Source organism: Taudactylus pleione, unplaced genomic scaffold (assembly GCF_031769625.1).
Source record: "Taudactylus pleione unplaced genomic scaffold, aTauple2 ptg000117l, whole genome shotgun sequence".
Taxonomy (NCBI): Eukaryota; Metazoa; Chordata; class Amphibia; order Anura; family Myobatrachidae; genus Taudactylus; species Taudactylus pleione.
Genome location: NW_028284519.1, coordinates 22,394,845 through 22,409,898, shown reverse-complemented (window position 1 = coordinate 22,409,898; position 15,054 = coordinate 22,394,845). Strand labels below are relative to the sequence as shown.

Sequence of the window (15,054 nt, the reverse complement as noted above, 5' to 3'; positions counted from 1 at the left end):
TTACCTCAGCCTCCTGTGAGAAGCCCAAATCATCCTCCCCTGAGGCAAGCAGTGTGTGCAGGATCCTCTGCTTAACTTGTTCCCACTCCACAAACATGGACTCCCTGTGGTACTCCTCCGCCATTGCAAATGTCTGCAAAGAAGTGCATGCATCTAAGCAACATGTCATGTACATAATACTCCTGATGGGTACACTGCACGACTTATTCACAGGACATGCAGGGGGATGACAGAAAAAAACAGTGATGCCCAAGAAAGATAAATGAACTATAGACACAAAATAAACTGCACAATATACAGTGCATCCGGAAAGTATCCACAACACTTCACATTTTCCACATTTTGTTATGTTACAGCCTTATTCCAAAATTGAATAAATTCATTTTTGTCCTCAAAATTCTACACACAATACCCCATAATGACAAGGTGTTAAAAGTTTCTTTGAGATTTTTGCAAATTTAATTTAAAAAAACCACAAAAAAAAAACCTAAGAAATCACATGTACATACGTATTCACAGCCTTTGACATGAAGCTCAAAATTGAGCTCAGGTGCATCCTGTTTTCGCTGATCATCCTTAAGATGTTCCTACAGCTTAATTGCAGTCCACCTGTGGTAAATTCAGTTGATTGGACATGATTTTGAAAGGCATACACCTGTCTATATAAGGTCCCACACTTGACAGTGCATGTCAGAGCACAAACCAAGCATGAAGTCCAAGGAATTGTCTGTAGACCTCCGAGACAGGATTCTCTCGAGGCACAAATCTGGGGAACGGTACAGAAAAATATCTGCTGCTTTGAAGGCCCCAATGAGCACAGTAGCCTCCATCATCCATAAATGGAAGAAGTTCGGAACCACCAGGACTCTTCATAGAGTTGGCCGGCCGTCTAAACTGAGCGATCGGAGGAGAAGGGTCCTAGTCAGGGAGGTGACCAAGAACCCGATGGTCACTCTGTCTGTGCTACAGCATTCCTCTGTGGAGAGAGAAGAACCTTTCAGAAGGACAACCATCTCTGCAGCAATCCACCAATCAGGCCTGTATCACCAATCAGACGGAAGCCACTCCTTAGTAAAAAGCACATGGCAGCCCGTCTGGAGTTTACCAAAATGCACCTGAAGGACTCTCAGACCATGAGAAACAAAATTCTATGGTCTGATGAGACAAAGATTGAACTCTTTGGCATGAATGCCAGGTGTAATGTTTGGAGGTAACCAGGCACCGCTCATCACCAGGCCAATACCATCCCTACAGTGAAGCATGGTGGAGGCAGCATCATGCTTTGGGGATGTTTTTCAGCGGCAGGAACTGGGAGACTAGTCAGGACAGAGGGAAAGATGAATACAGCAATTTACAGAGACATCCTGGATAAAAACCTGCTCTTGACCTCAGACTGGGGCGACGGTTCATCTTTCAGCAGGACAACGGCCCTAAGCACACAGCCAAGACATCAAAAGGAGTGGCTTCAGGACAACTCTGTGAATGTCCTTGAGTGGCCCAGCAAGAGTCCAGACTTGAATCCGATTGAACATCTCTGGAGAGATCTGAAAATGGCTGTGCACCGACGCTTCCCACCCAACCTGATGGAGCTTGAGAGGTGCTGCAAAGAGGAATGGGCGAAACTGCCCAAAGATAGGTGTGCCAAGCTTGTGGCATCATATTCAAAAAGACTTGAGGCTGTAATTGCTGCCAAAGGTGCATCAACAAAGTATTGAGCAAAGGCTGTGAATACTTATGTACGTGTGATTTCTAAGGTTCTTTCTTTTTTTTTTTTTTTTTATTATTAAATTTGCAAAAATCTCAAAAAAAAACTTTTTACACGTTGTCATTATGGGGGTATTGTGTGTAGAATTTTGAGGACAAAAATGAATTTATTCCATTTTGGAATAAGGCTGTAACATAAAGTGTGGAAAAAGTGAAGCGCTGTGAATACTTTCCGGATGCACTGTAAAGCTTCTTGACTACATATGGAAGTAATGCTGCTGGTACTTTGTCAAAACAGTACAGTGTATCTTCCCTGGATCACGGTTTTACTTATACAGAGAGATCTGTAACTTGGCCTAGAGGAGGGGTGGGCAATAAGCGGCCCCCCAGATGTTGTAAAACTACACATCCCAGCATGTCCTGCCACAGTTTTGCTATTTGGCCATGCTAAAAATGTTGCAATACATGCTGGGATTTGTAGTTCAACAAAAGCTGTAGAGCTGCTTATTGCCCACCCCTGGCCCAGACACTCACCCTCCTCCTGGATTCCTCAATAGCGGACAGCAGTGCATTGTCCTTCTCATTCTTCAGAAAGCCCTAAAAAGGAAAAAAAAAAAAAAAAGCATTAAGTTAGAATCAGTCCTATAACATAACATGTGGCAATCCCTGAACCAGAGTACATATATCCTGAATTACATTTACAATGCAAACAGGCCTGTGTAATAAAGGTTGTGTGCAAGTCGGTCATTTTGCATCCTTATGAACTGGGTGGCACAGGGAGAATGAAGTATTATCGGCATTAGGGGGGAGCTGCAGAAACTAAATTGTTAGAAATGCAATAACCCACCAACTTTCCAGGTGTATTACACTACAGCTTAATCAAAAAGCAGGATGTAGGATGGAGAGCACTGGTACCATTGAAGGGTATGCCCGTGTTTCCACAATATGCCGCTTTCCATTCATTATAGAAGCTAACAATACATTGCATTTGTGTCATTTGTGCATCTACTTTGAGCAATATCTAAAATGGGAACAGGAGTGATTCTCTCTTGCATGACTGAATTTTCCTAAACACTCTCTGGCTATAGCTTCCATTTTGCAGACTCTGCTTTAATTCAGTCGCCCTATCAAAGACTTCCTTTCTATCAAGATTCACTTTTCACAAGCCCCCTACAGTTGTAGGATAGTATTAACTAATGAAATATAAAATGCTGTTTGCGGCGGTTTGTCTCCGGTACATTTCCATAACTAGCTTACCACTTTCTTAAATCTTTATCATTAGAGCCAAGGTGATGATTTGTTAGTTCATCTCAGTGGTTAAGATTACATTGGTTGCCATATAATTGTATGACAAACTCATAAAAAAAAAAAAGGTCTATCCTAATTTATTAATATATCATCAATAAAATGAGTTTCAGAATTAACTATTAGACATGTTCCTTCTCCCGCCAGCCAAGATATACACTGACGTGCAAAAAGTCATGGGATAGCAATATGTAATGTTAATGGTAGGTGGCGTCACGGTACTGTAACCTCTTGGAAATGCCCAGACCTGAATCAGTTGTAATGTGACAACTCATGAGGCAGTTTGAACACCAGCTAGGCTGCTCATGACAAGGCAACATGAATTATTGGAATTCGAATGGGGCATGATAGTGGGTGCCTGACGGATAGGACACTCCATTTCCGAAGTTGTGTGGACATTCAACATTCTTCGACGGTGTCACATATGTACCAGGAATACTTCATGGAAGGCATTGCCAACCACCACGGAAAGCGTAGTGGCCGACCACAGGTACTTAATGATTGTGATCAGCGGCCCCTGGCCAGAAGTGTCTGTGGTAGCAGACAAGCAACACTGGCTCAAATCACATCCACATTCAATGCAGGAGGAACCAGACGCATATCTAGCAGGTCAGTGCAGTGTTCTTTAGTTTCCATGGGATATAGGAGCAGAAGACCCACCAGAGAGCCCCTGTTAACACTACAACACAGCGACTCACCTGGGCTTGTGACAACGCTAATTGGACCCTGAGGGACTGGTAATATGGCGTGGTCTGATGAGTCATGGTTCCAGTTGTTTTGGACTGATGGTAGGGTTTGGGTGTGGCCATGGATCTCAGTTGTCAACAAGGAATCATGCAGGCTGGTGGTGGTTCCATAATGGTGTGGGGTGTGTTCACGCTGGTCCGCATGAATTAGTCATTGACCGGTAACCGCTACGTTGCATTTCTTGCTGACCATTTGTAGCCTTTCATGGACTTCATGCACCCCCACAATGATGTAATATTCCAGCAGGTTAATGCACCATGTCATCAGTCCCAGGTTGTCTAGAATTGGTTCAAGGAGCATTCTGGAGAGTTCCGATGAATTGTGTGGCCACCACGTTCGCCCGACATGAACACAATCAAGTATTTATGGGACATGGTGGAGAGGTCCATTTGCACCCAAGATCATGCACCTACAATTATGAGGGAGCTGTGGGAAGCAATCCAGACGGCATGGGTCAACAGATCTTCAGAGGACTGTCTACTTGTGGAATCGATGCCTCGTCAAGTTGCTGCACTTGGCCAGGCTATAGGGGGTCCTACACAATACTAGGCATCTATCCCATGATTTTTGGCACTTCAGTGTATGACCTCTAGTTATCGTGGAAGAATTGGAGGTTTTGCTATCTGAGGAATCTGGTTCCTAACTAGAATAGTTGAAGAAGTAATCCATTCTCATACTAAATTTTGGACAGATGCACCACATACTGCGTTATTTGAATAGTTAACCTAGTTAGTTAGCAAAACCAGCCAGCCACACTCACCAGCAAGAGGTGCTAGCAAAGGAGACTGGTAATGGCAGAGACTACTCTTATACAACTAGTATGAAGTTGATGATTGTCTGGTGGCCATAGGACAACAGTAGGAGTGGCCAATAACAGCAGGTTACTGATGGGAAGAAAAGAACAATACCAAGTAGTAGAACCACAAATAAACTGTGAAAAGACACAGAAAGCCCATCCTGATGGCAAGAAAAAAAAAAAAAAAAACTATAAATATTTCGGAAACCAGTTGGCATACAAGAAAAAAAAAAAATAACGATGAACACACTGTGTAAAACCCATCCACCCGAGGCAGACGGGAAAGCGAGATTAAGGGGAGCTGTCCAAATCTGGACTTCCCATTCATGTAGTGTCCAGCCTCCTGGTGAGACAAGCTGTATATAGCATGGCCCCCGTACCATCTAATGATATGGGAGGAAAATACACAAAGTCACCTCATCAGCTGTACATACATACTCTGTGTACTCACCTGGATGTCAGTGTCCTTCACTGGCTCAAGAGGCTCAAAGGTTGTGGCTGCGCTGAGACTCTCAAGCCTCTGGGATATGTGAGATATGTCCAAACCTCTGGAACCCAATAAAACAGATCTAAAAAGAGAAGATGGACAGTACATCTTATTGCATATGTGCAGATCTCCTCCTGCTAGCTCGCTTGCAGTGCCCGGACGTCACCCCCTGATTTGCAGGCTGTGTCCATTAGGGGACAGTGTCAGGCAGCGTCCCAGAAAATGGGACCATACCGGCCCTGACTTTTGGGCGTGCTGAAACCAGTTACGTGAAAACACCGGACAATCCTGAGTAACCTTAAGGTAACTTAGATGGTCAAATTTACGCAGAGTGATCCAATGCTGCCTCATCGGGTGCAGCAGCGGATCACAGAAGCCAGCAGGGGGAGTCTATTTACACAAGACGCCTCTTGCGGCATTAGCATATTATCGCACAGCCGCTGCGTACAAAGTAGCAGCGGCTGTGCAATAGCGTGCAACGCAAAATCAATCCCAGTGTCTCCAATAAATGACAATAGAAAATTCTTTAAAAACAAGTGGTTGATTTAATTAGCCGCGACGAGGTGAGTGAGTTGCAAAGGTGTGGAAAAGCCGGCAACGGCACCCAGGGGTCGTGAATTTTTGTTGCAGCCTTATGGGGCTGAGAACAGAAATCAGCTAGTCCGGAGCTACCAAAAGTGAGGCATATAATCACATGGACTCGCGAGGTGAGTCTAAATGAATTGACCCCCCAAGTACTGTATGTTTTACATTGGACACAGGGACTATGGGACATTCCAGGACAGCCCACAGAACCTACAAGAAGAGTGATAGAAGTCAGAATCCCATAAGACACTGCATCATACAACACATTGCACAAAACTGGCACCTGCTGATATCACAACAAACATGGTGAAGGTGTACATGGAATACCACATAAACACTTTGCATAACTGTTCCAAAGAAGCCTGACCCCAGCACTATTTGGACTCTTCCAGTGCTGCACTCTTGTGGAAAGGAGGACCCTGTATAACAGTGGCTGCACCCTGGAATTGTGCACTGCCAACTGGAGGAGCCTGGGACACATAGCACAACAGAAATGATAATCACTGACCGAGTCTAGGCCCACCTCCTAAGGGTACTAAACTAAATTACCCTGAACCTGTTAGTGTCATGCCTGGGAGATGGGATTCTTACTTTGTGCTTAACCACCAGGAAGTATGACCTATACCCCACTGCTTCCATTATGTGTCTCCCAACAGAGGTCATGAGAAAACGGCAATACAGGGAGCAGCTAAGCCGAAAACCACATCTCTAAAATAATTCCTAAAGTCAGGTATTTGTAGCTCTCACAGGCACACCCACACATTCCTCCCAAATTATAGGCCAACAATCTGTTCAAATTCAAACTACATGTAATATTCTGAGATAATAAATGCACATTAACTGGCTGCTATACACATTGTTAGAGGCCAATGCTTACGCTTTAACATTTGCCGACTCCTGTGAGGTGCGCGTCATCGTCCGGGAGCGAAGCCTCTCTGCCGCCTGCTGGATCTCCTGAAGATTCCGTTCCACATGGGGCAGCTCGGTCACTCCCTCAGTCTCTGCGGCTAATTGTTCTGCTTGTTGCAGCAGCTCTCCGAAGCCCTCACCGTCCATTGTGGGGGGAAAGCTGTCATCAAATGGGGAAAAAAGAAGTAACAAGTCAGTATGTCCAGAAGAATTTATGTTTATATAATGAACCAAGACCTGTGGAAGTAACGCCCAGTAATGGCAGCATTCATAGGTAATGACGATAAAAATTGTTAACTAGCCATGGAGGGGGGTCACATTTACTTCTATTTTCATTATGATTTATGTATAAATGCCAGTATTCTTCAGAGAGCTTTAAATTGGGAATGTTATCTCATAATACAACCAATGAACTGTTGCTGTTGATCTGCATTTATTAAAAAAACACAGTCCAGGCTATAATATTAAGGATTTCAATCAATAAGAAATACCCCCACCATCAGCCAGTGTGAGAGAGATGTACAAAGTGTCAGAATTTGCAATTAACATATTATAAATCGCTGCTGCAAAACTTTATTGTTCCTGCTGCACGGTTCTGTTACATGGTGGAGGACCAAACAGCACTGATGCGCTATACTGCAAAAAAGTAGATAGTGAGCAATTATGAAATGTGAAACAAGTAAAACAGGCCATAGCTGACCTATACAGTCCTGAATAACAGCCTCATGTCCACCAGATATAGCAGCTGATGCTGAGTGAACACTAACAGGGGTATTCAATATGAAACGTTAACTTCACTGCCGAAGTTAACGTTTCATACCGGAGTTTTTTTCTGCGTTAAAGTATCGGGCGCGCTCCCGCTTATCCCCATATTCAATATAAAATTATCGAAAACGGGAACCTCCGAAGTTGGATTTGCGTAAAGTTACGATTTTTTCCATAAAAAATTTGTAAGACCCCCCTAAAGTTGTAAAAACATGGGGGATCACTATGGGTACCCCCGTTTTAGCCTTTAAATGAAAGTCGGGGATTTAAATAGCCGCAGCAGGTGTTTTTTCCCCGACATTGAAGAAGTGTTGCAGAAGAGCACTTAGGTTATTTTTTTCGTTTTTTTAAGTGGTCCCATCAAATTTGGGGTACATGAAAATGGGTGCTAGCATATTTTGATGTCCCTAAAGTAAGTTTTTAAAAATTCTGCATTTGTGCACCTGCCGCTACTTTGTGCAATGAATAAAACACCTGCCCCATACTTGGGGACCCCACCAGAAATAATTTCGTTAGTTTGGTAATTTTTTGACATAATTTTTTTTTTTTTAACCCAAAATTTTTTTTATTTTATTTTTTAATGGTGTCCCGATTTTATGGGGACTTTTTTTTTTTAACATTTCCTTTTAAGAGGACATTCCCAAAACTACAGGCTATTTTTTTATAAGCCTACACCCCCAAACCCCTATTCTGCATTTTTTTCACTTGCTATAGTGATTTGAAAAATTATCCCTGTTTTTTTAAAAATGCCCCTTGACCCCATTTAAGGCAAAAAACGGGAATTTTTGGGAAATATGCCTAGGACCCCCCTAATGATGTCCAGACATGGGGGATCACTATGGGTAACCCCGTTTTTGCCTGCAAAAGAAAGTCGTGTTTTTAAATAGCTTTGCCAGGTGTTTTTTCCTGCCGCGGCTATTAGAAACCCCAACTTCCTTCAGTAGTTAAAAATGGGGGTACCCTAAGTGATCCCCCATATCTAGACATCATTAGGGGGTCCCTAGAACATTTCCCGAAAATTCCCGTTTTTGTTAACCTGTAAAAAAAATCTGTAACAATAGCCAAACCAGCCCCGGGCTTGCCAGCCAGTGGTGGTTTCTAAAAATACGGGGAACAAAATGTGTAGGGTTCCACCGTATTTTAGAAACCAACACCAGGCTGCAGGGACTAGTGCTGGTTTTAAATATAGGGGGCAAAAACGACGTGGGGTACCCCCTATATTTAAGACCAGCACCAGACCCAATCGACCGGGGTGCGATGCCACAGCCCGGAGACCCAATCACCGGGGCTCCAGGTCCAAAGCATTACACCAAAGTCGGTCAGCGCTAGCCGGTGATCTCGGGGGAGTCGGGGACCCCCCAAAAAAGGGTCCCCCCTCTCCAGAGCACCACAGGCTTACGCTGAAGCCTGGGGCTCATCCCCATACCCCTGGAGCGGTGGGTATGGGGGTAATAGGGGGGCCAAATAATGTAAGACTATTGTACTTTACAGTGGAACTACAAGTGCCAGCATGCCTGCCATTTTGCACTTGTGGAACTACAAGTGCCAGCAGACATGCGGCACCTGTAATTTCACTGTAAAATAAATAGTTAAAAAAAGACAAAACACACACCGTGCCCAGTATAAGTTTATTACATACACCTACCCATTCACACATACTTACCTATACCAGATGAATCTGTCCCCTTCTCCACGTAGAGATCCATGGTAGCTGGCCCTGCAAGAAAGATTTCATACTCGCCTACATCCAGCGCTGGTCTCCGCAGTAATCCATGGGATTTCAAAAAAAATAAACGTGTTACCCGATCCACGCTACTAGCTATGTGTATGTGTGTTGTCACACATACACATAGCTCCCGAATGGCCGCTGCCGGCACCTCACGGGGCATTGCAGTCTCGTCAGCCAATCAGCGGCAGCGCTGACTGTAGAGCGCACGCTGATTGGCTCCGGCAACTGACAGTTCCCACGTGGTGTGACTCGACCACGTGGGAACTGTCAGTAGCCGGAGCCTAGAGGATAGAACAACCAGAAGCCAATCAGATACTGGGAACAGACACATAAGCAGGTGGGTGAGCATAATGATCTTGTGAGAGGCACTGACCCACCCACGTCAGTTTATGTTTGTGAGGACTGTATGTGACAGGGCAGTATCATGTGAGTAGAGGAGTGAAAGGATCTCTGGGCCTGATTCAGTAAGGATCGGTGTTGCGATTACGCATTGTCTCACTGTGAAATATCGCAATAACGTTGCAGCCAAACATAAGGACGCCCACTTTACCTTACACACATCCGTAATACTTTGCAAGTCTGCAAAACCATCGGTAACACTGAGTACAATTGGAGCCTCACGCACACTTGCACAAGGTCTGACCTTACTCAGGATTTGCATGCAGTGAAAGCCCAAGCTGCGTATAGCATCGCAGTGGCTAATTTTTGAACGCCCCTGTAACGGTGTTCAAACACACTGGCACACCTGCGTTTCGCTGACCACCACCGTGACCACCCCCAAATGGTCACTTTCCGTCAATCACTCTGCAATGGGTCTGCGTAGTCACTGCAATCGTAGCCCCGATTGCAGTGGAGCCTCCACGCATGCACAGAACACAACAATCGGCCAATTGCGTGCGTAATCGCAGTTGCGACCGGTAATGAATCAGGCCCTCTATCCCTTACAGGAGATGTGCCCCAGATTCAGCACTATGCCCTTTCCACATCTCTATGATTACACTGTATATAATTTCAGACACAATGTTCTAAACTAAATCAGGTGAAATCCTCTAGGGGGCGCCCTTTCTGTGATACAGCAGTTGGGGATTGCAATACCTCACACTTGATGTAATGTGTACAGGGGATGTGCAATTGGCCAGTAATCAGGAGTCTTCTTTCATCTTTTCCCACCACATTTATGCTTCCATTTAAAAGCACATCTATTATATAACACCATCACATCTGTTCAGCACAGTTTAACGCCCCCACCTATCTACAGGATAAAGATGGCTTCTCTTGTTAATTCAGTTTTCAAATCTTAATAAATGTTCATCAATTCTCATCCTGGTGTGTTTGGTAGATTCATTATTTGTAACTAGCAAGCCATAGTACTTGGTGTCATTCACAGGTGAGTAATGTGTCGCAAGTGCATGGCTTCATCATCCCTAGTATGTTATAGAAACAAGGACATTGGATACTGTGTCTAGCTACCTAGTAAACTGCAATGCTTCTGAAAAATCCGTAAGGGCACTATATTATTCTCTGTACTGGCAACGTGTACATGGTATTCACATCTTGTGCACAAGAGCTAGTCTCTACAGCTACTGCCAGAGGGCGGTCTGCAAGCTTCAGTGGATAATAGCCAGGCACTACTTGTATTTAGGCATGAAGAACAAGACAATTTAACTTCCTCTACACAAATAAAATGACAATATAATGGCAGTAACCAAATTATCTAAATTCCCCTCAACTATATAAGGAAGTGAATGCATTAATGACATAGGACCATTTTTCCTGAATTCTGATGGATTTCTAGTTAAAGCGATGGCAGTTCGCAACAACCAATGTTTTCAGACTGATGGTGACAGTTTTCCCATTCTTTTACTTAGGAGATGGTTGCCACTATTGATTGCTTGCTTTAGTTTAATGTGATGTTTTGTGATCTAGTAGGAAATGTATCAAGCCTGCTAAAACAGTGGTTGCTATGGGCAACTTCTCCAATCAGTTTCCACCTAGCATTTATCCAGTACATTCTATAAAATGAAAGGTAGAAGCTGATTGGTTGGTATGGGCAACTTCTTTAAAAGGCCTGATACATCTCCCACCTAATTCCTGCTGCGTACGGCACAATGTTAGCACCAGCACTCCTGCATGGACAAATGACCTCTCATTTGCACAGAAACATGAGCGCACCATTGTCGGCTCAAACCATGAAAGGTTTACATGCTACCAGTAGAATGTAAGAATGATGGCAACAATTTGTTCCCACCCTTCCGATGGCCATACCTACTTTGGGACAATCTGCTCACGCTTTACTAAAATCTAATGGAGCGTACACACGGTCAGATGTGTCAGATGAACAATTTGATTAACTATTTGAACGATTTCTGACTGCATTAAAATGAATGGAATCGTCCAGGTCTGACTGCAAACACATCAGATGTCAGATATCGTTATCTGACCAGCGGGAACGCGCATCGTTCATCTGACAAACATGTCAGATTTTCCTTTAGATATGAACGATTTTTAAAATAGTTATCATTCAGATCTGAAGAAAAATCTGACCGTTTGTATGCTCCATAAGATCCCTCCTCTGCCTTTACACATACTGCCATTGTACTGCCACCTCTGGTGTCTCACATAACTGCCCCAGCACTGCAGCCCTCCCGCCTCATTCATTGCCTTGCAGTGCTGCTCTGGTACCTGCAGCATGTGATGCTCTATGCAGATCTGTAGAAGTGTGCTATGCTGCTCATCCACTACACGATGCAGGGACAACGGCACGATTATGACGCCGTCGTCTCCCACGGGGTGCAGTGCATACACTGAACGTTCAGACGTTCAGTGTATGCAGATCAATCATCCCCGAACATAGCAACCTGACGGCGGTCGTCAGGTTGACAGTAATGTTCGGACGATGATTGATGTCAAAAACAACCAGCGGACGCGCACTTCGCTGGTCATTTTTAACATTTTACTGCCCGATGTGCGGGCGATTACCAAGCGATGGAGCGATAACGACAGTCGTTATGGCTCCATCGCTAGGTATAATCGCCTAGTGGATGGGCAGCATAAGTGTGTGTCACAGGCAGTCTGGAATGATAACTTGCAGAACAGACAAGTAGTTCTACCTTGAGAATCTTGGAAGCAACACTGATATAGCATACATGACATGACTGTGTAGGTGCAGGGCACAGGGCCAGGCATCACTGTATAATGTAGATCATGCATACACATGCTGACTGGGTAATGTCTAAATTCCCTTCACGGAAAAGACCTTGACGTCATCAGTTACTGTCCAACGTCATTCCCTACCATCCACGTGGGCATAGAAGGGGAATATAATCTTGCTGCCTGTAACATATCATCTCCGCTTCTCCCATACGCCTGCCTGTCTGCCGAATGCTGGGATCTGTAGTGCACCACGTGGACCCCTGTCACTGAACATGTAGCCAAGGTTGTACAGCTGCAGCATATTATGACAAGCTGGGACTTGTGGTTCCACAGCAAGGGCCGCCCCGGTGTGTGTCTCGTACCTTGCCAGTGCCCGGTCTCCTCCTCGCGCTCTCCGGACACTTTCCTCTGATTGGTCCGTTCTCTTCCCAGAGTGCTGTGCGCCACAAAATAACTTTATTAACATTGTGACAGCGCTGGGCGCGCACAGAGGTGGTGGTCGCGAGACAGTACTGTGTTCTCCCTGTATAATGTACGGGCCCCCCGGGGTCTATATTACTGTGTGCGGGCACAATGAGCCCGATTCCTGCACTCTAGTGTCCCGGAATATATATTACACTCTCCCCAGAGGTTATGTAGACACAGGCTCACACACATCGGAGGGTCTGTAATCTATAGCAGTGTGTACAGTAGGGCGGACACCCACCTGGCAGCTATAACCCCAATGAGGGGAAGCATTATTCTGCAGAAATTACAGGAATATTCCTAACCATGGTCATTTACATTTGTTTTATTTATACTGATGCACAAGTCAGACACCTACTTACTGCAAAGATGATTCGTTTAGATTGTGATATTAATATTGGTATATCTTTAATTTTTACCAGTTTGAAGTTCATTGTGTGTAATTTATATTTCTTTCATTGTGTTTTATTCTTATATTAAATTTAGTATATTTTAGAAGTAAGCGCTCTTTGTATGAATAGTCATTTTTTTCATACATACAGTCCTTGTAATATTTAGTATTTGTTAAGATAAGCGCTTCCAGACTGTTTCATGTGGCTGAAGTTAGCTCTCTATTCCTGCTCCAGCCTCTTATTCACTTCTTATTCGTGCTCCAGCCTCTTATTATTATTATTATTATTATCCTTTATTTATATGGCGCTACAAGTGTTCCTGTCTGCTGGATTAGAAGTTTCCAGTGAGTCATCTGCTGTGGTTCCATCTGCTCACATCCTTGCTGTTTGGATTTCCCGGAGCAGTGACTCCTGCAGTCGTGGCCTACCTCTCTGTTGCCCGTGGCATTTCTATACCACATCCCTGCCAAGCCGTCACAGTCTGTTTCCAGCTGATTCTAGTCTGCAGTGTTCTAAACCTCACTGCCTGCATCCTGTGTTCCTGACGTGCCTGAGTGCACCTGTCTGTCGTCTAGTTCCTGCACCTCGGCCTGCTAGGCCGCATCACAGCCTTTCTACGTCTCTGCTCACTAGTCGCAACTCAGCTGTCATAGCTGCACCTCGGCCTGTAAAGCAGCATCACAGCCTGTCTACATATCTGCTCTCTAGCCGCTCTTCGGCCCTCAAGGCCACTCCGTGTTGTTCCTGTCGCAACTCGGCCCTCAAGGCCATTCTGTGTGGTTCCAGTCGCACCTCGGCCTGCAAGGCCACACCTTGAACCCAGTCTGCTACTTCAGGCAGTAGCTCTGCCACATGGTCTGTCTAGTCCTTTTTTGTTATTTGTATGTCTAGTTCATGTCTGTTATTGGCCTGTCTAGTCCATGTTTGTTATTTGCCTTGTCCGTTATCTTGCCTGTCTAGTCTTTGTCTGAAATCCTGCAATATCACAGTCCAGGTCACTCCTGCTGCGCAGCCTGACTACCCAGCTGCACCATAGTCCCTAGACGTTTCTGAGACCAATCCTCTGTCGCTGCTAGAGTACCCTGTCCATCACACCTGTTCTAGTACCATTCACCTGCAGCCTCACTCCAGCTAGTACCAGCAGTGGAAGGACTGCCACTCCTCTTGTCAGCAGTCCTGTGGTGTGTCGTCGGTTGTGTAAGCCTCTACTGCTGGAGGTTTAAATCCAGACGGCCACCTAAGTACCGGTGTGAGTATAAATCACTAGGGAACAACTGGTGGCTGTTATTGATGGAAGATCCTACCATTGGCTCTAGAGGTCTTACGCAACCGTGCGAGAACCGTAACAGTACCGCAGCGATACAAAACAAGTTATTACTGCAATTCACAAAGTGATACCCCTATTTCGGCAGTGCTCATGTGCCAGAGCTAGATTAACACAAGCACATTGTCTTCATGGGCCTGTCTGTTACAAAGAGCTGTTCATGCAGCCATGAGTCTGCAGGGAGCTCGGGATGAATCAGGGGTGGTCTCAGAATATACCCCATTGTACAGAGAGACAGGTACTGCGACTTGATAAACTTAAGATGGAATCTCTGACCCGGTCCCTTTCCATTCCCAAGCATTGAGGATTCTCATATAGAATTCCAGCTGTGATCTATTAGGCTGCACCTTTCTTTGGATTGGCTGGTGCATGTCATTCTGCACTATTCAGAGAGGGCGATCCAAATTTGTGTGTGGGTGGCTAACATTAATGGGCGCCCGTTGATTGTCGTGGTCTTCACACCCTATTAGACCAGGTTTAGCAGTGTAAAATGGCTAAACCCATCTAATGTCCTGTTTAGGACGCCCAAACTTCTGTTTCAGTGCCCTAAGCACGGGTTTATCGCACATTTTTATGCACCCTCCCCCAAGCATGCGAGCAGAAATGCCGACGGCAATTGCGCCCGAACGGCTCAACCATTGAATTGCTCCGTCAGATGCCCTAAACAAGTAGCCGCCTTAAAAACAATTGAAT

The 15,054-nt window shown here is 44.9% G+C and overlaps 1 protein-coding gene across 2 annotated transcripts in view; it reads right to left on the bottom strand.

Moving 5' to 3' along the window:
- NUP93 (nucleoporin 93) overlaps positions 1-12,645 on the bottom strand; it is a 36,856-nt gene extending 24,211 nt beyond the window's left edge. The window contains exons 1-5 of one of the 2 annotated variants that reach the window (XM_088471993.1): positions 12,543-12,645; positions 6,502-6,693; positions 5,004-5,121; positions 2,239-2,301; positions 5-133 (exon numbers count right to left, since the gene is read on the bottom strand). In XM_088471993.1, coding sequence (XP_088328119.1) covers positions 5-133; positions 2,239-2,301; positions 5,004-5,121; positions 6,502-6,680 — 489 coding nt within the window. In that variant the 5' untranslated portion in view covers positions 6,681-6,693; positions 12,543-12,645. The other variant, XM_088471994.1, reaches the window with a different exon arrangement.
- Between the last annotated feature and the right edge of the window lie 2,409 nt (positions 12,646-15,054).